The sequence below is a fragment of the Mugil cephalus genome, chromosome 4, assembly GCF_022458985.1.
Source record: "Mugil cephalus isolate CIBA_MC_2020 chromosome 4, CIBA_Mcephalus_1.1, whole genome shotgun sequence".
Lineage (NCBI taxonomy): Eukaryota > Metazoa > Chordata > Actinopteri > Mugiliformes > Mugilidae > Mugil > Mugil cephalus.
Window position 1 is genome coordinate 7,943,566 of NC_061773.1, and position 23,950 is coordinate 7,967,515.

Here is a 23,950-nt window from a genome sequence, read left to right on the forward strand (position 1 = left end):
GAGAGATAGATGGGGACACGGGTAACGTTTTCAAGAAGAATAAATTAGACGTGAGGATGCCAGTGACCCTGTTATGAAATTAGATGTGACTGACCTCTGTGGCAGCGCGCTCCGTGGTGTCCTGGAGGACAGACACACTGGCCTGACACAGGGTGACAGGAGGCCCCGTTCATGCAGTCACACTGCAGCTGACACAGTGGGCCGTGGAAACCAGGAGGGCAGGCTAACAGGGGGTTCAAAGGACACTTAATGTCGACCTTCAAAATCTTCTGGTTGATTAATTAATGACTATGAACCAGAAGTTGAAGTAACTTCACATCATGTAAGGAAGAAATTCATACATTTGTACAATGCATTAAAATCGACCAATTGAAAACATTCTTGTGTTCTTCTATAATATGTAAGAACTGAAGCTTTTTCCTTAAAATTAAACATGAGGTTTGTAGAAAAACACTTATTGATCCAATGAAAAGACCAAATTTAAAACAAGTTACAAATTAATTCTTTACATCAATGTATTTTGTTTTCAGCTAAACTTTATTCATTGATAACACTAGAAATGATTTACTGTGTTCTCTACATCTTATAAACTCAGGTTTTCTTTTAACGACAAGAATGATAAACGTCAGTCATCTCTGGCTGCTAAAGCATCTAGAGGGTTTTTGGAAGTTTTTTCACCTTGTACAGTAGAGTTTACCAAGTTCAATAAAACACTGATGAGCAGTATTTACAGAAGAAGATGACGCTGTAGGGATCATGTTGGTCATAATTAAAGAAGAACAGTCAGGTGCTGAGTGTTGGAGTTGATCCAAAAAGTGTTCTTATGTGTGCAGCTCTCACCATGTTCGCACATGTGTCCGTAGTAGCCTGGACCGCACTGACACGTCCCCATCACTCTGTCACAAGTGCCGTTATTTTGACAGTTACATTTCAGCTGGCAGTTGGCACCAAATTTGCCCGCAGGACATTCTGGGACAAGATGAACAAAACAACAACACAAACAATCAACCTCCCGACTTCATTTTGCTTGGACTCAACATCCTGCGGTAGAGAATGTGTCGTCACCTCTGTTGCAGTGTGTACCGGTCCAGCCCAGGCCACAGGTACAGTTGCCAGTCACAGAATCACACACGCCTCCATTACTGCAGTTACAGCGCTGGGCACAGTCTGCCCCGAACCAGCCTGGAGGGCAGCCTGAGGCAACACACACACACACACACACACACACACACACACACACACACACACACACACACACACACTCTAATTAAACTGAAGAAAACTTCCAGACATGTGAATGTACTTCAGAAGCTTAAATATTAATAAAAAAAAAAAAAGTCTTTGAGCTGTTAAACTCGTAGTCCACTTTAAAAACATCAGGGAAAAAGAAAAACAGTTTGCTGCCCTTCACTCTACTACAATATGAAAAACAGCTTATAGGAGACATGAAAATTGTCTGACTGAGATAATCCATCAGAGAAAGCACCGTCTCTGACACTAATGGAAACCTGCAGAGGAGTCTAGACTTTGTAATGGTCACCGTGCTCCTCTTCAGACATCTGACGCTGTTCAGAAACTCACACAAGTCACAGGCAAAGCTGAGACGTCTGTCAAGACACATCAAAAACCAGTGATGAGCGCTCACCGTTTCCACAGTCCTCTCCTCTGCGTCCAGCCTTGCACACACACCGACCGGTGACCGGGTCATTCTGGGCTCCGTCTCCACACAGAGACACCTGGACGCAGTCGACGCCGTAGCGTCCAGCAGGACACGCTGTCACGACAGAGACACACGCTCATCAATGAACCCTCTAAAACTAATGTTACTTATTTATTGTTATCGTCACAGCTTGACTGGGACTCACTGATGTTGCAGCGTGCTCCTATAAATCCTCCTGGACATTCACAGGCTCCAGTAGAAGGAATACACTTCCCTCCATTTTCACACTGACACTCTCTTTCACAGTTTGGACCATAGTGACCGTCCTCACAGACTGTAAATGAACAAGGTAGAGTTTAGTCATGTCATTTGCTTTTACTTATTTCCTCAGTGCAATTTTTATGTTTGAGCTTCTTTGTTTGTACTTTTGTCACATCTGGGGCCGTGGAAGCCTGGGGCGCAGTAGCAAGATCCAGACACCGGGTGGCAGAGCTGGTTCGTCTCTGAGCACTGGCACACCTGATTACAGTTTTGCCCAAATGTTCCTGGGAGACAAGCTGACAGAAGAACATACACCATGTTCAGATGAGGCAGAAATCAGTGTTTTGTTACTTAATGGATGACCTGCTAACGCAGGGAGAAGTTAGTTTTACTGAACCCACTCTGTTCACAGCCGTTGCCAGTGAACCCAGGAGGACAGCCGCACTCTCCGGAGACATGATGGCAGGATGTGCCCTGTGCACAGCTGCAGCGCTGGATGCAACCCTTTCCATATGTACCAGGCAAACATGCTGAAGGATATAGGAAAGAAACAATGTCTGGTAAATAGCTCCGTACATCGTTCATTTATGCCTCATAGGTCCATAAATCTGATCTCAGTGAAGATCAAGTTTTCTCTTCCCTAACTTTAATCCATAAAAGCAGTTTATTTCTTCCCTGTACCTTTCAGGTTTGACTGTAAAACTACAGTACAGAACATTTCTCCCCCTTCTGGCAAACACTCAAACAAACAACAGTTTAACAGTTAACACATGAGTGTGACATATGCCTACAATCTACAGAACTCTCCAAAGACTAAAAACCAATCCAGTGAGAATAGTTTGTCCTTTCCATCAGTCTCTTTATTTTATATATATATCCTTCCTGTGAAACAGAGTTTCTTTTTAATTTGGATTATTAGAAACTTTTCCTGGAAGCATCTTTGTTCCCGTTTCCTCCCTGACTCTGAGTCAGTGAATTCATAGAACCTTAATTACATTAGTAACTCTCACCGTACTCTTAGATGGTGCAGGATAATCTGTCTAGGTTGCTATGGTTTCTTTCCTCGTCAGCTCTAACAAACAGCAACAGTAACAAACTGAGGTAAACCACATCTCCACAGCAGCGTAGGAATCTCATCACAGACATTTATAATTCTGCTAAACTGGAAAAGTCCCATTCTACATATTTAATAAAATATCAGTAGGAACCACATAAGAGGGATCAGTAGTCAAGATATAATTTAGGAAATCATATCAAATATGATGTAAAATATTAAGTGACTCTTACTTGAAAGAAGTAAAGAACTTCTATTTAAAATATATTTTAATATAGTTTCTTCAGTCCTGGACATTAATGTAGAAGTTTGAACAGGTTAATTATTGATGGAACAGGACATTCTCTGTCCACCAGGGGTCGCTAGAGTCCCTGTAACTACAGGTTTCTACCTTTGTCACAGAGTTTTCCTCTCCATCCCGGCAGACACTGGCACTCTCCAGTGACATGGTGACACGAGGCCCCGTGCACACACTGACATCGCTCTGCACAGCCTTCACCAAACAGGCCTGCTTCACACGCTGGGCAGAGAAAGGTGCAAATTAGACATTGTATTTAACACAAATGCATAGAACTGCCGTTTCGGCTGCAGAGTTTCCATGTAGCTGAATTTAATTTGGCTCACCTTTCTCACAGAACTCCCCAGTCCAGCCGGCGCTGCAGCTGCAATGTCCGGTCTGTCTGTCGCAACGGCCGCCGTTCTCACATTCACACTGCTGCTGGCAGTCTGCCCCGAATCGGCCGGCGACACACTCTGTGTAAACATCCAGCGCGCACAAGCAGAAACACATGAGCGAGAGGACAGGGGAAAGAAAACAGAGACTTCATGATGTGAACGACACACAACTGGGAAACTCGCTCTGTCACATTTCTGCTGAGGAGAGCAATATACTCCTTTTTTTCACAACAATTTATAGTTGGACCATTTATAGTGTTGGCAGTCGGAGGTAGTGGTCACAGAGCTTGGAGGCTAAAGCCATTCCAGTGACAGAATTAGAGGTTTCCTGAGCACTAAGAGGGGGCCGGGCATGGCACCGCATGACGGGGAAAGGTTGTAACTGGCACAGAGGGAGGATAGTGTGTGATGTAGCCCTCAGAGGGAGAAGGAGCTGGAATGTCACCGTCGGGTCGACTTAGACTTTTACAGAGCAGATTCGTCTGTGGTGCAGAACCAACTTATTGCCAGCAAATAACCAGACTTCAGGAAAAAAAATGAACTCAGGCAGCAAATTAAAGTCAGACTGATGTATTTCCTGAGCACAGTAAAACAACCACAGGCCACAGTTTTTAATGTTTATCTTGGGGTTCAGGTGATGTTATTCTTCTACATATCTGTCCAGAGCAACTGGCATCAAGTCTTTGTGGTTTAATAGGATGGTTTGAAAATGACGAGGCTGAGTTCACAGAGTTGGGCAATATTATCTAAAACCTATAGCTGGATAAATCATCAGACTCCTACAGTATCACTACATTATCTTCCGTTACAGTACATCCCATTAAAGCCACGGCCGGCTGGTGCACTGACTGGTCGGTTGATGTTCTGGTTGGACGTCATCGGCTGTAATAGTTTTCAAACGTATATATACATGTATAGTGTGAACTGTGGGCAGGGGGTTCATACTGTTGGTCGTTCTCTGCTGCTAAAAAGGTCGTGATCTACTGTGATCGCTGCAGCTGGACATGCAGATGGTTTTCCTATAAAAATCCTTATTTGAAACATTTTGCGTGTGTTTTACCTTAAAATAAAACACTGTACCAATTTAAATAAGCTAACCCTCTGTAGAGTTTACACGTATGTCAGCAGATTAATTTTCTGAGCACAGTGTTATTATAAATGACGTCCAAATGTACAAACAGTGTTCCAAGTTGTAATAAATTAAGAGTTTTTCCGTGCTCTGATTTTAAGTGGTGTAGCGGTTACACACAGTGACTTTTACTCACAGCATCTCTGAGTCTTACCCAGTTCACAGGCAGTTCCCGTCCATCCGCTGGCACATGTGCATTTTCCGTTGGTCTGGTTACAGGTGGCTCCGTTCTGGCACAGGCAGCGCTGGCGACAGTCTGCTCCGTAAAATCCTGAAGGGCATTCTGGGAAAAGAACACAGACAAAACCATCTTGTGACCTCGTCGTATAGATGATCTTTTTTTTCTGTTGTGTAAACTCACCCTCTGTGCAGTTGGGTCCGGTCCAGCCTGGCGTGCACACACACTGCCCATTGGCCGGGTGGCAGATGCCATCGTTACGGCAGCTACAGCTTTGGTTACAATCTTCCCCATAGAACGCAGCTGGGCACGCTGCCAGGAGAGAGGCAAATAATATCATTACCTCCTGATGAACTCTGCAGATCAAAAGTGGAAATTCCAGTGTCTGGTGTAAGTAATACAGGCTTCAGCATGGGGAACATCAACTTGGTACTTTCTCATGTGTGACTGGGCTTTCCCAAATAATTCTCAAACCAAGCGCGTTTTTGTTCTACTGTGAGGCAGCATTTAAAAGATGTTACCGCTCAGCGCCTGTAGAAATGTCCTGCTGCAAACAATCAGACTGCACCTGTTAACATCATAACTTTCAGCCGTGCATCTGTCACTCACTGAGGTTGCAGTGCGGGCCGATCCAGCCGGCAGGACAGGAACAAACGCCGCTGATGTGATCACAGCTCCCACCGTTCAGACACAAACACTTCTCCTGACAGTCCAAGCCATAGAAACCCTGAGGACACGCTGAAACACACACAAACAAACATAAACACTACCAGTTACTCGCATACATATTCAACAGGTGAGTTTAACTTCATGATCGATTAAGGAGATTCTCTTACGTTTCTCGCAAAAGGTCCCCGTCCATCCGACCTGGCAGGTACAAGCTCCACTCACGTGGTCACACAACGCCTTGTTGTCACACTGGCACCGATGACGACAACCGAGACCAAACATACCTGCTTGGCACTCTGAGAGACACGCACACAATAACACAATTGTAGAATAAAGAAAGGTGCTACGCCGTCTTAATAAACTGGTAAATAACAAACAAAACAAAATAGCTTCAATGGAGAGTAATTCTTATACATTTGACTTTGGTGCCGGGGGACAGGAAAGCGTAACAGCTACACAAACTACTAACGGAAGAAAATCCAATCAATTTTCACCAAGATTGTTTCTCTTTTTCTAAAGGCTGTGAAGGAGCAAATAGTCCTCCCGTCTTTATTTTTGACATTTCATTCCTCTGACCTTCATTTCAACCCAAAATAGACTTTTTTTCTTTCTTTCACAATCACAGTTTTTAATCTGATAAACCTCTGAATAAAACTTGAAAGAAGCAAAGATTACGTAAAAACATCAAAACAGTCACATGGCAGACAAGCTCTTAACATACTCTGATGGCAGTGTGCTCCAGTGAAACCAGCTTCACAGTTGCACTGGCCGGTTACAGCGTCACAGCTGCCGTCTCCGTTTCTGCAGTCACATGCTTCTGCACAGTCAGCTCCCCAGTGTCCTGCATCACAAGCTGCAAAACAAGGGGCCCAGTATAATTTTTAATTGTAAATGCTAGATTGAGTCGCAGTGACAACTTGCGCTCTTCATCACTGTTACCTTTCCTGCAGTTGTGTCCAGTCCAGCCAGGAGCGCAGGTACACCGCCCACTCACTGGGTCACAGCGAGCGTTGTTCTCGCATACACATTTCATTTGGCATCCTTGTCCAAAACGTCCACTCGGGCAAGCTGCACAAGGAAAAAGGGAAAAAAAAATACTTCAAACATCAACACTAATCTACCATAACCAACTCCACCATACTGCATGAGAAGCACACCAAGTTCCCATGACAGTTTCTGCGCTGCAATTCAGCCGTGGAGTGAATCTCGAGTTGCCAGTGGTTGGTAAAGATGAATTATATTTTTTCTTCTCAGTGGAAATACGTCTGGAGGATTTCAGATAATGATCTTCGAAGTCTAGGAAAAACTACTCCTTTGTCCTCTTGTATGCTGCTTCACATCGCAACTGCACGTTTTCCGATCTTTGCAGCGCTGCCATCCTCCTCATCTGGTTGAATGTTTGATGCCTGTTGCTATGGAAGTGTTCCCAAAAAGTATACTGCAGTTACTCACAGTTTTGGCAGAGTCTTCCCATCAGTCCTGGAGGACAGCTACACGACCCATTGTGTTTATCACACACGCCGCCGTTCTCACAAGGTGGGCAGGTTTCTGCACAGCCTGGACCCCAGAAACCCTCCAGACACACTGAGAAAGATTGATCATTAATATTGTTATAACTCTCGTCATGTGAAATAGTTTATTTTGATCTCTGCTGTTGTACTTACAGTTCTCACAGTGCTTTCCTGATGTTCCGGCTGGACACTGGCACTGTCCTGTCACTTTGTCACATGGGGCACTGGTACAGTTACAAGGATGGATGCAGCCGATGCCAAACCTTCCCTCTGGACAGTCTGACACAGGACACACAGCAAGTATTGATCTCAGATACTAACACAAATAAACCTTAATGTATACAAAAACAAGCTGTCTACACAGTGATCTACCTTGATCACAGTCCTCCCCGTGTCGACCAGGAGGGCATTTTCTCTGGCAATCTCCAGTCACGTGATCACATGACACTCCCGGTGGACAGACACACTTCTTCTCACAGCCAGATCCATACGTCCCTGGTGTGCACTCTTCAGAGAAGACAGAGCACCGTTATTGGAGATCATGGCCATCACCCTCCTACACTTAGGTTTATTAAGTGGCTCCATTAAATGGAATCTTTGTTAGTGCGTATATCAATAAAATCAGTACTTAACTGAGTGGCTCATGTTGTACATTTTTCACTAATTATTTGAGAAAGCAAGTCAAATTATCTGAAACTTAAGTATCCACTTTCAAAACTGTTTATTGGATGGTTGAATTACTTTGCAAGCACGGACATTTTTCCTATGTCAAATTAGGGGAGTCTGTGTTTGACTATTGCTGTAATTTTCCAAAACTGAAGATCCAACTTTCACACCCACTTCATGGTATGATTGGAGGAAAGCAAGGAGCCAGAGATTAGAAAGCTGTTTGTCATTTCTGACAGGACTTTTGCTATTTCTTATTTCCCACTGTTCTATATGAACATAAAAGTGACATGAATGCCACCCAAGACAGACTGTATGAAAATGTGCAACATTATACCCAAATAGAAATGAAGACATCAAGTTCCCCCTTTGTGTCTGCAAGTTTTTCCCTCTGCCTTTGAGTTTGGTCATACGGGACAGCTAAATGTTTTTCATATACAGTGTGGTCAAACATCACATTGTATGAACCTATAGCACAGTACACTGACTTGATATTTAAAGTGTTTAAGTTTCCTTTTCTTTCAATGTAGTCATGTGGGATTTTCAGAAGCAACATTTCTTTCAGAAGCAACATTTACCATTTTTCCCCTCTGTGCTTGGCATACAATAAGTCTAGGTTGAAATTTATAAAATAAAAATTAAAAAATAAAAGTAGATATAAAAAGCTCTGAGTGTACAGGAACAGCATCTCACCTTCTTTGCAGGTGTTTCCCTGGTAACCAGGTTTACAAACGCACGTGCCATGGCGTCGATGACATGACAAAGTGTTTTTCTGGTCACACTGACACTCCTCTGAGCAGCCGGCTCCAAACGTCCACTTAGGACATGCTGAAGGTAAAAATGTAGTTCAGTAGTTGAGACATGTGATATGACATTAAGTTAAGGTCACAAGATGAGTATTGAGGTTTGTTTTATGGAATATGGGTTTTTGTTTTTATAAATTGTGGTTTCTGAAGCTGGTGATGTGTAAGCAGTGATACTGACGCAGGTGACAGAAGCGTCCATAAAGTCCAGGATCACACAGACAGGCTCCGTAGGTTCGATGGCAGCGTCCGTTGTTGGCACAGTTACACTTTTTGTTGCACTGCTTCCCATAGAGACCTTTAGGACAGCCTGGACACAAAAACACATCTCAGGAAATCTCAGATAACAACTGCAACATTAATATAATCAGATCACATCTTTAAACGAAAACTGTTTTCGGTGAAACCTAAGACAAATAATTGCTGACATAGAAGGTAGAAAAAGGCATCTCACCATCTTGGCACAAATCCCCACTGACACCAGGAGGACAGCGGCAGGTTCCACTGACAGGATCACAACTGGCCCCGTTTTTACATTTACAGGAGAAGGAGCAGTTTTTACCAAAATATCCCTCAGGGCAAGCTGGAAAATTGAAATATAAAAAGGGGTTATGACTAAAAATAACTCAGCAGCAGCACTGACACACAGGTGTTTGCATGTGTTGGATCAATTCTCACTCTGGTTGCAGATGATGCCTGTCCACCCATCGGGGCAATCACAGCCATTTTTCCACAGATTACATTTTCCTCCATTAGAACAGTCGTCACATGTCAAACTGCAGTCGTGGCCGAAGGTGTCATCCAAACACACTGAAAACAAAATAATCAATGAGGCATTTTGACTCCGGAAACCTGCTACTGTATGTTGACACCCAGGACTATTAAAATGTAAGCATTGTTTTTACTGAATGTACCGTTTAACCCTCATAAATACAAAAGTTGATAAATGCAAACCGTGAATATGTTTAAATGAAAGGTCTCCACTGTTGGGATTGCAACATTGAACATCTAAATACTCTGGAATCTGCATGTAAATAGCAGTCTATCTAGGTTTAGAGAAGTTAGATTGAATATTCAACGATGGCTTTTATCAAGTTCAGGAGACACAACACAGAGCTCCTGACTTCCTGCTTCTGACTAGCTGCCAAGTCATATAAGCCTCAGCGATCCTTCTAGAGAAAGTATGGTGGTTCATTACTATGTACGTCTGGAAGCATGAAGCAAAGTGATTAACCCCCACCATGTGGCTGTTCCTGCCTCCACTAAATGAGCCTGTCAGACGGCTTCACAGGAGCTGGGTAATCAGACGCAGGTGTCCTGTTAATGAGACATTAATGGTGTAGGAAGAAACTCACCAAATTTCTCTGCCAGGTTACTCTCAGCCCTCAGCTCCCCCTCGTCATCTTCGTAGTCGTCATAGCGCTCCAGGGGTTGGCTGTAGTCCTGCAGCAAGGTGAGCTGGGGCCGAACGAGAGGCAGCTCGATGGCACCTCCGCTGGAGAGGGCCTCGATCGCATCTTCAAGCGCTGCAGTCAAAGGAAAAAGGGAAATCACTCAATATGTGTGTACAGCATGTGTTGGATATGTTGGCATCTCAAAATGCTTTCCTTAGAACACATGCGCACAAAAAATCCACAAACTGAACAAGATTCATACTTGTCTTAAAATTGCTCTCATGAGTTATGTGTGTGATGGTACGATTGTGCATGAGTGCAACGTAAGTTTTTTATTATACAGACATGTACTGGTACTTTTTTTTTTTTAAATGAAAAGGTGACCAATGTGTTTGTTACAACATGCTGGCTCTTGTTCGACAATATTCTATGACAATATTCAATATTCTATTCTTGACATGCAGGTCAAGATACGTAGTTAAGTGCCAGTAACGGCAGGTATGAAATAAATTGGTAGCAACTATACAAGTGTGAGTGAAACCAAAACATCAGTCTTGCAAATGCTTTATGACTTCAGAAAAGCATCCGGCATATTTGTGGGACCACAAGAATACATATCATACCAACTTCACAGGCAACCTTCAATGCATATGAAATAAATTTTAAGTGTGTTTTCAGACATTTTTATCATTTTTTCTTGAAACTGCGAGTTCGTGGCATTATTACTGTCCCTGTCAAATCCAACTCTAACAAATTTGAGGCTGGCTCAAAAATACCATTTCCGCAAATCAAAACTTTGTTCAACAGTGAGAAGTACCTGCTTTATACTTCAACAGCATATGGATCACATTTTCCTACTTTACGTGTCGACACCTCTTTAAAAATCTTGTCTAAATGACTTGGTACACAGAGGTTTTTTTTTGGAGGTGGAGCATGCCAGGTTTTCCACTGGAATGTTTTTGGAGTGATTCCCGCTCGCCCGCTCTCTTTGACATGATTGCTGATACTCACGGATGCAGGTTTGCCGGTCCTCGTCCAGACGGAAACCCCGACGGCAGAAACACTGGAAGGAACCGGCGCTGTTCTGGCATGTGTGATCACAACCACCATTAGCAGCCAGACACTCGTCTACATCTAAACAACACAGACACAGCGCAGAGGAGAGGAAACGCCATAAGCAATTTCCCCAAGTGGAGCTCAGCCAAAACAAAAACAACACTGTGTGTATCAAAATAGGACTCTGCTAAATCAGCAGCAAAAAAAAGCAAATAACATATTTTGACTGAGGCTGAAACGAACCATCACAGCTACACCCGTCAGAGTTGAGTCTGTATCCTGCTGAACAGTAGCATTCATAACCCCCGGGGTAGTTGGTGCAGTCCTGCTCACAACATGAGCTCTGCTCTCCACATTCATCAACATCTGTGGGAAGGAAATCCATGATTAAGTGAAGTGAATATATTTGCCAAGAGAATATATTTATAAGACATAAACTGTGCAGGTTTAATGGTGTAAAGAAGTTTAAGCATGATAATGAACTTCTCTATTTTCTTCTCAATCTTTACGCTTCAAACTGTGGCATTTATCATAAAATGTTCACTCCTGTTTTCAGGCACAACAGAGTACATATTTACTTAATAACAATAGAGGAATTATTTTAGGATGAAAACACACTGAATACCTGAAACAAACAACAACTGTGGCTAAAATCCAACACAGTAACTGTGAACTCATTAATGTGATACAGAAGTAGTGAATAGTGCATACAGGCATTTATTTATTTACAGGTTGTGGCACACATATCCAACAAATACCTATTTACAAATACACTTTTAATTCAATAACTAGTTCAAGGCCTTCTGCTGTGACAGCTGATTTAATGCATATGCTGTTGTAAATGTGTGTTTATGTCAGTGTCTTACCAACACAGTTTTTAAGGTCATCATCTAGCCTGTAGCCATGGTTACAGCTGCAGACGGGCCCGCTGGTTGAATGCTGGCAGTGATGCGAACATCCACCATTGTTGTTTTCGCAGCTGTTCACGATCTCCATCTCGATCCCTTCGGGCCACAGTGAGATGAGAACATGTGAATAAATGGAGTTAAATAGATAATGTATGAATGCAAAAACATTTAGGTAGGAGGATTTAAACTGACTGTAACACTGTTTTCCATCAGATCCCAGTTCATAGGCACTGTTACAAACACAGGCATATGAGCCCAGTGTGTTGTGGCAGCCGTGGGCACAGTTGGCTTCTTCTGTCTCACACTCATCAATATCTGTGGAAACAATGGATTAAAAAAAAAACAGAATTGAGGAAGAAGGTCCTCTGGCCACCAAAGATTTATTTTCAAGAGACAAAATCCAGCATTTTTCATTTACAATTTTTTTTTCTAAACCACGGTTATTTTTATTTTTTTCTCCAACTTCCTTTCTTATCATTTCATTTTTATCAATTGATATATATATTTTTCCACTTAACATAACATAACTTAACATATGAACTTAAAGTGGAAATGAAGGAATCAATCAAGTAAAGTTATAGACAGAGTTCCGCTCTTAACAATGTATAACACTCTTGACAAAATATGGCATCTTTCTGTACTGTGGCCCGTGACGTCACGGGGTTGGATGGCTTGGTGATAGCGACAGACAGTGAAGAAGAGAGGGCTTGAGAAAGACAGACGGTGAAAGATGGACAGCGGAAGATAGATCGTTTTAGTCAGATTACTGAAAGATATATCCAATACCACGAAGTCTGTACTTGTTTTATATCACATTTCAATGTGTGGTTACAGCTAGCTTGGCTTACCTGCTACAGTGGAGTGTTTCCACTCAGACATCTTTCAGTGAAAGCACTGCCTCTTCAATAAGTTCTCCCGGCATATAATATGGAAAGTACGCACTGTGGTGGTACCACTGCTCGGTTTCCACGCCTTATCGGTTCAAACGCATATTCAATAGGATTTATACCAGGCTCAATATTTCTTTCCATTTCATCCTCGTCCATTTCAACGACATTCAGAGGGATCCAACCAACCCTGTGACGTATTCGATGACGTCAGTTCAAAATGGCGACTCCCTAGCAGGCAAGCCAGGTGGAAATAACGAAAAATAAACTTCTTAAATCTTTGATTTTGGCAACTTTTTAACATCTGATTTAAGCAAAGATGTTGTTTCAGACATAGTTCGCGGTACAAGGACTAACACATGTATCTTTCATTTCTCCTTTAAGTGAGATCCCATTCTTAATCCATAAGATTTAATGTGACGTTGGCCCACTCTTTGCAGCTATAACAGCTTCAACTCTTCTGGGAATACTTTCCACAAGGGTTAGGAGTGTGTTTATGGCAATTTGTGACCATTCTTCCAGAAGCACATTTGTGAGGACAGACACTGATGTTGGACGAGAAGTCCTGGCTCACAGTCTTCGCTCTAATTCATCCTACAGGTGTTCTATCATGTTGAGGTTCCAGCCAGTCAAGTTCTTCCACACCAAACTCACTCATCCATGTCTTTATGGTCCTTGCTTTGTACACTGGTGCACAGTCATGTTGGAACAGGAAGGAGTCATCCCCAAACTGTTCCCACAAAGTTGGGAGCTTGGAATTGTCCAAAATCTCTTGGTATGCTGAAGCATTCAGAGTTCCTTTCACTGAAAGGAAGGGGTCAAGCTGAGCTCCTGAAAAACAACCCCACACCCCTCCACCAGACTTCAGACTTGCCATAAGTCAGACAAGTACCGTTCTCCTGGAAACCACCAAACCAGATTAGTCCATCAGACTACCAGATGGAGAAATGTGATTGGTCACTCCAGAGAATGTCACCACTGCTGTAGAGTCCAGTGGTGGTGCGTTACACTACTGCATCTGATGCTTTACATTGTACTTGGTGATGTATGGCTTGGTTGCAGCTGCTTAGCCATGGAAACCCATTCCATGAAGCTCTCTACTCACTCTTCTTGAGTTGATCCGAAAGTTGGCGACCCCACTCTATCATTTTATGTGACCTGACACTTCATGGCTGAGTTACTGTCATTCCCAAACCCAATCAGACTGGACTTGGACAGGTGGCATCTTATCACGGCACCACGCTAGAATTCACTGAGCTTCTGAGAGCGACCCATTCTTTCACAAACGTTTGTAAAAGCCTGGGTACTTGATTTTATACACTTGTGGTGATGAAAGAGATTGGAATACCTGAATTCAATAATTTGGATGGGTGAGCGAATACCTTTGGCAATGTAGTGTACACTTCACCTGATTTATCCCAAGCTACATTACAATAACACTGCTAAAAACATTGCTGGTGTTACTGATGGATTTACCTTCACAGGTTTTCCCATCTTCAGCCAGGATGTAGCCAACTTTACACTCACAGTGAGCCCTGCCACCATCAGGCCGACACTCATGCATACAGCCTCCATTCAGATCCGCACAGGGATCGTGCACTGTAAAACAAGAAGCACGCACTCATCAACATAAAGCGACATGGAAAGCTCATCCTTTGATTGTTCTCTCTGCATAGTTGTAAGTGTGTCTAACTTGTGTAAGCCTGTCTGGCATGTGGGATGAAAACCTTCAGCTCTGAAAAAATTAGAGGAACCAGTTCACAGCCAACAATTACAAAGTAAAAGCATTCGAAAGACAGTAATTTAAAATACATATATGTATAATCTCCCACCTCCAGTGAACCAAATGTGATTGCGCCTCCTCAAAGATTGGGGAGATTAAAAAAGCAAGTATATCAAAACACTAATTTGAGTAAAGAAAACGAATGAAGAAGACTTGTGTGACTCATTCCCATTTAATGTCTTATCCCATGACAGACAACTAATCATATTTCCACACAGACATCCTGTAGGATAATTACAATTGGCAGCTGATGCAAACAATGTGTTTTTAATGTTATGCTCAAATCATCAGACTCAAACCTTCAAAATTTTATTCAGTATTATTGGCACTCTTTTCTCAGTCACCCGACGCATTTGTTTTTTCCTCGTTTTGTATTGTGTTGTATGTTTTGTTGTGTTGTATGTTTATTTGATGTTTCTTTCTATATTCTTAAAACATGGGCACTCACGTTTGCAGTGCTTGCCATCCTCTGCCAGAATGTAATTTGGCTTGCAGCGGCACCGAAAATGAGCAGCAGACTGTTGCACACAATAGTGTTCACACCCACCGTTGCTGATGGCACACGAATGGACAGCTATGGAAGCACAGAAAATGAAACATCATTATATGACAAAGGGACAGAACTTCTGAGATACAGGGGGAAAAAAGTTAGTCATTCAGAAGGAATGAGAAAATCAAGCATCAGAAGGAATGAGAAAATCAAGCATAGCTGCCGTCCAAAGTGAAGATAATATTGCATATTCGTCTTTTGGACCTGCGACGTGCCTGAAACATCAGATCTTGAGAAATCCTTCTCAGATAAACTATAACCACTACACTGACATTCCTAATAAGACACACTCAGAGAATACCTCAAGGAATTGTTATTGTTAGGAACTGCTCTGAACTATGAGAAATCCATCATATCAAAAGAACCAAAAATCACAGAGAGACTTGAATAACAGAAGGACATGAATCTGTGGTGAAAAACTCTGATTAGTTTGAGGGCAGCATGAGCTCAGTGGTCTTCTCCATCTGCGTTGGATCTCTTTGAAGGAAAACAAAAGGTAGAGGCTGAACAGCTCGCTGCTCTCACAGACAGTGTTTTTTATAATCAGCCTGGAGTCAAAACCCATTAATTCAAGTACATGTCAAACCACAGAGTGCTTTGACATGATTGTGGGATAGATCTGACCTCTGCTAGCAGATCATGAGCTGGATCAGACAAAATCTGACTGTGCTGACTGGTATGTGTTGTTCTTTATCCAGTTTGCATTTAGTCATCCTGTTTGGTGCACAGTGGAAACAAATATTTTGCAGCTTGGCTATGTCCAGTTTTAACACGACTGTCAGCGGACAGATATGCAGCTTCACCTGTGAGTGGGGCCACATGTACACTGTGATTATTAGCGCAATCAGTCATTTTTTTCATACAAGAGCCTCTCAAGGACAAAGAGGACAGTCCCTGTGAATGGACGGTATTTATTCTATAAGACAATGAAACGACTTTGCTTCATGGAGCCAAGAATCACATAATGATTTTCCACTATAAATGTCAAAGAGGACGTTCTGTATACATTCCTGACTGTAGAGACCAGTGCCAGGTTCATACTCTTTTTTTTTCGTCCCATCAGCCATTTCTGAAAAAGCCCACAGCTAATATATCTGCTACGACAGGAGCAATGTACAGTTCAGAGGTCAACCGAGACAGCACAGACTGAAGGAATGAATGGTGGATCTCTCTGTATCCATTGTTTTTCCCTATTTTATAGTTCACATAACTTAAAACAAATGCTCAAAATCTAAGTGAATAATTCTCTATGGCCTCCAACTCAAACAAAGCAATGCTTCTTGGACTGAGATTTCAGAAATAAGGTTCATTCACTGAAGTTCTAGACCAAACAATCTCACCACAGTGTCCATTTAGTGGTGGTTCTGGTGCGTCTAAGCATACCACACAAACCACTGCAGAAGAAAGTTTGCTCAGCAGTTGCTGTGTTGTAGATTTTTGAACCACTCACTTTAGAGTGAGACAGCACAAGATACAGACAGAATGTCAACAAGTTACACACTAAAACCTAAAGATACTGACTTTAGTGACCGTAAGCTGCTTGTTTTATCAAGTAAAGCTATGACAACAAAAGTGTGAGAGTGTACTGTAGTGAGCATGTGTTATTTAATTTGTACAAGAGACATTGTGTCAGTTGACAGACCACACATCCATATCAAAGGCTGAGTGATGATGTATTTCCTTTTACTTCCTTTTTTCCTCTGATGTTAAGATCAAAATGCAAATGGGGACCGATTGGTGGAAAACTTCTATCATGGGATGATTTTTATAAAGCCTTTAAATATAGTCAGGAGGAGGCACAGAGGTCAAGTGTTCTGTCACAATACTTAATATACCCTAAAGCGCTATACACTAAGCATACACACTGCAGCCATTAGAGAGACAATAGACAAGAAGAGTCTAGAATGTTTTGATTTTCTTTTTTTCAGTCACAAATCCCCTGGTTTCAGGTTCTCTGTTGTATGATCTTCCTCTTGGTTCTTTCAAAGTCAGCATCTTCTCTGTGTACTCAAATTTTTGGACAAAACAGGTCATTTGTCAACCTGCTGACTCAATAAAAGTGTCTTTAAACCCGTGATTCTATCGTCAGTTGCAGCCGCGCTAAAAAAAATTCTCCAGGATCTGTTGTCAGCTGGAACAGATTCAGTCAGAAAAACAGCAAAAAAGGCACAAGATATCCAGTGAAAGGAAAAGCTCCGTGAACTGCACTAAATGTAGCTTCACCAGCAAATGTTATTTGAACCACCACACAATAGAGCTTTTTGTGAGAACCAAAAGGGTGCGTCGAAACATCATTAATGTGGTCTACATGATTAAGAGCCCATGTCGAGAACCATATGTGGCTAAACTTCAATGAAATAATGGATAAAAAATTAAACTCACAGTAAAGACTTAAAAAAATCCAGTAGCTGAGTTCCTCCAAAACAGTGCCCCATTGTTTTTGTGAGTATTGAAGAAGGGGGGTTACATTACAAAGCACCTCTGGAGGCCTTCATATTCTGTTTCTAATTGGGTTCAGTGAAAGACGAGACCTAAAATCAATCCCTTCATAGCATTGTACTCACGTCAGGTTTTTAAAAGTTTTGCGTAACACTTTCCTGTTTACAGATGTAACCCACCGACACATCAATTGATATGGTTCTCCTAAAATATGTAACTTGTCATTTTTGTATATATATATATTTATATATATATTTTATTTTTACAATACAATCACTGACTCAAAGCTGTAACATACTCACCGAGGCAGGTGCGGCCGTCCACGTGAAGTCGAGAGCCCGGGTAGCATTCACAGTAGTAGGAGCCTCTAGTGTTAACACATCTGTGCTGGCAGCCTCCGTTATGGACCTGGCATTCATCAATATCTGAAGGATTGGGGGGGAAGAGACAGACAGAAGGAGACAGAATGAGAGAGACAGAGGAGAAATGAGTGCAATTTGACTAAATGTGCTCATTACGAGAAAGAATTGCACACACTAATAAAGCACAGCTGAGCTGGTAAGCTGGGAGACGAACTTAAAGTAGGTTATAGGGTGTATAGGATGTTATAAGATGTGCCCAGGGAGATGATGGATGAGAAGGGAAAGTACTCCACAAGCGCATTGCAGCTCAAACAAACATATCTCCCATGTGGTAACAACTACTGAACATTTAAAACCAAATTTAAATTCCTGAGGTACTTGACAAAGTCCCTTGGGTGCACAAACATATGGAAACTTAAATCGAAGGATGCTAAACATACACATTCCTCTCAGCCAAGCGTGTGGATTGTAAACAAACAAAAGAAGGAGGTTCTTCAACTGAGAAAGCAGTGGTGAGTGAAATCTGATCTTCTCACTGTGTGACCAGATTTCTAATGAAACAAACCTTTTTCCTAAACACTTATTTTAGGGGTCAAAGACTAATAAATTGTTTTGTGAATTCCCCAGTAGACCTCCGTGTAAGATCTGAGCTGATTTATGAGGCCCTGCTCTGTTTGGACTTCTGCTCACAGCCAGTCTGCTGCTATTAGGACATTAAGTCAAACCCACCTCACCTCCAGGGCAATGACAAGTCACACATTTGCTTCAAGATTGCTAAAATTATCACAGCGGAGATAGTGGAAATTTTGCTGACAGCAACAAGCAACGTGACACATTAAAAAGGTGAGTGTGAATATATTGTTGGGTGCCGGTTGCCTGTAAAAACAACTAGCACACAATAAAATATGCTTAGTCAGAGCCAAGTTAAATGTCGGGTTGAAAAATGTGTTGTTCAAACCAGTCATGACTCCAGGTAGTAATGTTCTACAAGAAACTATTTCAAGAATTCACGGGAATTCCTGTGGAAGGGGGTTTCATAAAGGAGACAATTTATACAATTTACTATAGATAAATATTACTTTTAGTGAACATGGTACAAACTGTCTCACAATAGACTACGCATTTTGTCTTTGAATAATATGTTGTAAACAATGCAGTTAACATATCACTATAGACACAGACAAGTTGATTAGGACAGCAACCCTGCAATGCATATATGCTTGTAGATAACAGATGATATATAATATATTTTTAGTTTGACATGGTAAATATGTTTGCACACAGTCACTAATTTTCAGATATAATAGATATAGAGCAGCACTAGCTCATGCTCTATTTATCCATTTTGTTTCTAGACACTTGGTGAATGCAGCTGCAATGCTCCATGTACAGACTAGAGTTCATCATGACAAGTGACCCCTTTCACATTTTCACACAGTTTTGAATCAGTGTAAAAATATTTACTGTTGCAGCCAAAGTCATACTTTTTGTGGCCCACAGGGAGACATATGAATATAAATCTCTTTGTAGCACGGAGAGAAAATCTGGCCTTCCTAGTGTTTTCATGATGCTGTGTGGCAATCTGTATCTGAGCCTGACCTTGCACACTGAACACCATCAGATCACAGTCTCAATGTTCTCAAAGTTTGTGACCTGTAATTTACACATAAATCAGGTCTTTACAGGGCCAAAAGTCTGTCACCTTGATGTTATAAGGCATGATGGAGGAAATACGGGCTTGTAAATCATTAAAAAATTGTGGTTAATATATGAATAATCCATGCTGTGCTTTTAGAACAGGATTAGAGAAAAATATGCAGGCTATGAGCATAAAGGGACTGTTAGTAATGAATTATAGAAATATCCTTTAGCTGAACCCATCTGCTCCCAGTAATCTCCAACAAAACCTTCAAATATAGAGTTTGGATCAGAAATCAGCTTCTAAACTTTCCTAAACTTTTCTAGGTCTCCCTGCTGCCAAATTTCAGCTTCTCTTCATCCTGGAAAGCTGGCAGCGACCTCCCTTTGGTTTTTTTCCCCCATTCATGGAGTAAGCTGTCCTTTGGTTTGGTTTTTCATGAAATGGGACCAACGCTGCGGAGCTGCTGTTACTGTAGCACAAAGTCAGCAGATCCCCTCCAGCCTGGTTTCCACGTCCAGAACACGATCCTCTCAAAAGCTCAAGCCAAAGCCTCAGCAGACGTTGGCTTTAACAGAGGACATTAATTCTCTGCTCGTAGCCACCTACAGCACAGTGTCGTTTTCATGGAAAATTACTGCGGTCAGTTTAAGTTAGGTGATTTTGTTTATTGTGTGCAGTAGATGAATTAGTTATAAAACATCTAAGTAACGCAGAAGACCAGAGGGATTATCAACAACGTGATGATAATAAATGTAAAACATGTTTCACCATGTGCACTGCAGTCACCTCAAACGTGAAAAGAGATATTCAGTCATAATAACACCAACATAATGCGTTGAGAGTGTATCTGGTATTTACCCCTGTTATTGGTGGCTTTACAAAACATCTCTTGTGCATAGTTGTTTTCATGTGCACTAATCTGTGTTGACAGAGGTAAATCTCTTCTGCTCTCATCAGAGACAGAGTTAACACATACGGTAGACACATTTATCAGAGGAATTTATTTGCTACTCCAAGTACTCCTGTAAATAACTCCCTGCTTATTCACTTAGTCCTTGGAGACTATAAGTTATTTTTTATTGAGAAATAATAGTGAATTCATGAATAATAGTTATTCGTGAGGACAACATTAAAGCTGCTACTACAGCTGTGAAATCATCGCTTACCTCTGGCCAGATAGCCAATGTTGTATCCCTGGTTTCCATGGTAACAGTGTGGCCTATAGCAAATCCTCCTATAGTAACTATACGGATAGTTTGCAGCAGATGTAAGATGTGCTGCTGCCTCAATGACCAGCAATAATAAAATCCACTGTTCTGAAGACAAAACCATGGCTGATTTATAAAGTACCAGAAAAGATTCAAAATTGAAAGATTAATAAAGTCCAGTAATCTACTGCAAAAAAATAAAATGCTGTAAACATTTTTTGTTTAAGATATTTTTGACCTATTTAATTGAATGACCAGTTCTCTAGTAAAGACTCCTGGTCTGAAATAAAGTTGTAACTACTCCTTATTCACTCTGCCTCCAGATTTTTATGCCTCCCTCCCTCCATCTCACTCGGTGTTTCACCCTCCCATCTACCACAGCTACATGTCCATCACATTATAGATCCTCCTCTCTCTTCGAACTCCTCCAAAAACTTCTCTACCACCCCAAGCCCAAAATATTTTTTATACTTTTCACTACTGGGCCACTGTATTGTTCTGTCCCTTTAAAGAATATTTTGTGATATATAGTGAGGTTTTACGAGGGCTGATTAAACTCAGGTGATGGATAACAAAGAATGCGTGCTGTCCTATAATATTTTTCTTTTGATACTGACATGCATTTAAAAAAAAAAAAACAGCAACCATTGGAATGCTAAATTTGACAAATGCCAAGTCAAATTCATTTTTTTTTTAATCCAAACATGTGAGAAAGGAATGAGCTATACAGTGAAACCGCCTATTCAGGAGCTCAGTGCTGCACTCTCTCATCTGTTGCCAACACATACATGCAAACACTGCAGGAGAACCAAAGCAGCACTTATCAGGAGCAAAACATGCTCATGGTCAGCATCCCTTTGCCACTTTGTAGGGAAATGTCCCGCAGAGAAATAGCCAATAGACAAATAGCCCCTAGAAAAATGCTTGACATCATGGCCCACTGTAGGATACAATGACCCTGAACTTTGATTGTATAACTTTTCTTTTAAATATTATAGAATTAAATTCCCTCTGACATACGTCTGTACAGTTATGCCACAAGCATCTAAGAGGCACTCCAACAAAGACTAGCAGAAAGTAATATGGAAAGTTTTTATGACAATGCTTGCCAACATCTTCCCAACTCTGCACGCATACACTGCATATTTGTATGGACATCAGAATCATGTGTGGAAAACGATGCCAACCAGGTATGAAGAAAAGCAGCCAGCTCAAGTAAGGAAGCCAGATGACAAGAGGCAGATGATAGGCTCAGAGCCATGTCTACAAAGTAACTCAGCAGACAATAAAAGAAATATGGATAAAACACCATCCAAGAGAGAAGCTGTTCTCTAACTGTGCAGCTCTCTGGGTTAACAAGAAAAACTAAAACCTGTTTATTTTGGTTGCTCATTATTCAATCGGTGCCAAGCACTGGCTCAGCATTAATGGTCTGAGCTGTTACGTTCATTTGGCGTGACAACTAAAACGTTGACGTTGGTGCACTCAGCAAGACAGCTGTTAGTGTTGGCCACGTCAACTTTGATCGACACCACTTGAATCAATGCTGTGCAGCCTTTATAACACAAACTTAAAATCAGGAATTCAACATGAAGTCTGCATAAGGAATAAAAAAGCAGGATATCAGAAAAAATAATGAATAATATTTGTACTCGCGCTGAACAAAAGTTGTATTTGTTCATTTCTTATTGATGCCAGATATTGATGGCACACTATGCTGTATTGTCTTTAACTTAAAAAAATCCCCAGGACAGAATACCACATATTAACTTGGTCATCACTGAACTCACTATTGTTTATTTTCAACAGCTATTTGAATGGATGCTGTCTCTCATCTGGACATGTGTGTTTTGCTCTGCAGTCGTCTGCGCTTCAGGGCATCATGCAAATTTAAAGCAGATCACTTTCTGCAGACGTAGCAACACACATGCAGCTCTAACTTAAACATCTCCAACACTAAAAGCTTCTAACCACCTTCTTTTTTTTTTTTCCCTTTTGTTAATACTCCTGCCAATTACAGAAAATTAGGATATTAATGCTGTGGGTAGCTTTTTTCCTCCAATATACATCAGTGGTAAAGGGCAGACAGCTATGAAAGCCAGCTGTGACAACGTTCATGTCAGCTCTCTTAACAACCGTGTCCTGGATCAGATCTCTTGTGGGTTCCTCCAGCAGACAGCCGTACTCTCATCTAGGCTTGGCCACTGCACAGACGAATCATTATTCTGATTAATCTCACCGCTCGCAGAGACTCCCTAATCAGAAACATCAAACTATGAGCGAGCAAAAAGAAATCTTATGGCACCTGCAGGTGAAGCTAAGTTTTGGTGTGTTGTGGTTCAGATACAGGGCTCCCTAACAGACTGACTTTGAGTGTTGAATAGAGGAAACCAAGATGCCTTTTTTATGTTACAGCATACATTACAGTAGTTTTGATGCTGATTCCACATCACTAAGCCTAAAATGAACATTAACTCATAAATGGTCACACACACACAAGCAAATATACGGACAATGGTCATTGATGATGTCAGTTTTGATAAGGATAATTTCTTCACCTTTATTCGGGAAGTCATACAGAACTCAGCTCATTTTTTGCAGGAACATCTTGACCACACTTACACATGTACACTGGCCTGTGCTCACTCCTGAAAGCTACCAAGTAGAACCACATTTTGTCGGCAGCACCATTGGATAATAAGGGAGGAGCAAGCACCAGTGCTATTTCACCTTCTCTGACCGGAAGCAGCCAGTCCAGATATAAAACGAGAAACTTTCAGTTAATAAGTCAACTTCTTCCCCATGTAGACATTAAAGAGACATTAACAACATAGTAAATGTCAAATTACCCTGGATATGTTTCACTGCTCCATTTTACATAATTCAAGGCCAATAGTAGCTTATGATCCGGCCTGTCTAGTAAGTTTTTAAAACCCTAATTTGGAGCATGCAGGGAAACCAGATAAGCCAAATTTTCTGACTTCAAAAAATATCTCCCTCTACAGCCACAAAGTACAAAATAAAATTGAAAAGCAGAAACTGAATGTGTCACTTTAAAAATTATAGCTTGGACCTTTAAGCTGAAACAACTTTACAACAAAATACTACAGTGCAC

At 41.4% G+C, this 23,950-nt stretch overlaps 1 protein-coding gene across 2 annotated transcripts in view; it reads right to left on the reverse strand.

The window, feature by feature from the left end:
* megf6b (multiple EGF-like-domains 6b) overlaps positions 1 to 23,950 on the reverse strand; it is a 58,534-nt gene that overhangs the window by 5,277 nt on the left and 29,307 nt on the right. Inside the window, exons 1-31 of one of the 2 annotated variants that reach the window (XM_047582048.1) lie at positions 20,794 to 21,120; positions 17,926 to 18,048; positions 15,083 to 15,208; positions 14,328 to 14,450; positions 12,157 to 12,279; positions 11,923 to 12,060; positions 11,300 to 11,422; positions 11,012 to 11,134; positions 9,962 to 10,132; positions 9,285 to 9,416; positions 9,061 to 9,189; positions 8,788 to 8,916; positions 8,497 to 8,631; positions 7,510 to 7,644; positions 7,291 to 7,416; positions 7,079 to 7,210; positions 6,566 to 6,694; positions 6,348 to 6,479; positions 5,794 to 5,922; positions 5,567 to 5,695; positions 5,141 to 5,269; positions 4,934 to 5,062; positions 3,600 to 3,728; positions 3,367 to 3,495; positions 2,323 to 2,451; positions 2,086 to 2,217; positions 1,866 to 1,994; positions 1,646 to 1,774; positions 1,066 to 1,194; positions 841 to 969; positions 95 to 223 (exon numbers count right to left, since the gene is read on the reverse strand). In XM_047582048.1, coding sequence (XP_047438004.1) covers positions 95 to 223; positions 841 to 969; positions 1,066 to 1,194; positions 1,646 to 1,774; positions 1,866 to 1,994; positions 2,086 to 2,217; positions 2,323 to 2,451; positions 3,367 to 3,495; positions 3,600 to 3,728; positions 4,934 to 5,062; positions 5,141 to 5,269; positions 5,567 to 5,695; positions 5,794 to 5,922; positions 6,348 to 6,479; positions 6,566 to 6,694; positions 7,079 to 7,210; positions 7,291 to 7,416; positions 7,510 to 7,644; positions 8,497 to 8,631; positions 8,788 to 8,916; positions 9,061 to 9,189; positions 9,285 to 9,416; positions 9,962 to 10,132; positions 11,012 to 11,134; positions 11,300 to 11,422; positions 11,923 to 12,060; positions 12,157 to 12,279; positions 14,328 to 14,450; positions 15,083 to 15,208; positions 17,926 to 18,048; positions 20,794 to 20,959 — 4,075 coding nt within the window. In that variant the 5' untranslated portion in view covers positions 20,960 to 21,120. Of the gene's footprint in view, positions 1 to 94; positions 224 to 840; positions 970 to 1,065; positions 1,195 to 1,645; positions 1,775 to 1,865; positions 1,995 to 2,085; positions 2,218 to 2,322; positions 2,452 to 3,366; positions 3,496 to 3,599; positions 3,729 to 4,933; positions 5,063 to 5,140; positions 5,270 to 5,566; positions 5,696 to 5,793; positions 5,923 to 6,347; positions 6,480 to 6,565; positions 6,695 to 7,078; positions 7,211 to 7,290; positions 7,417 to 7,509; positions 7,645 to 8,496; positions 8,632 to 8,787; positions 8,917 to 9,060; positions 9,190 to 9,284; positions 9,417 to 9,961; positions 10,133 to 11,011; positions 11,135 to 11,299; positions 11,423 to 11,922; positions 12,061 to 12,156; positions 12,280 to 14,327; positions 14,451 to 15,082; positions 15,209 to 17,925; positions 18,049 to 20,793; positions 21,121 to 23,950 lie in introns of those variants that run through there. The other variant, XM_047582047.1, reaches the window with a different exon arrangement.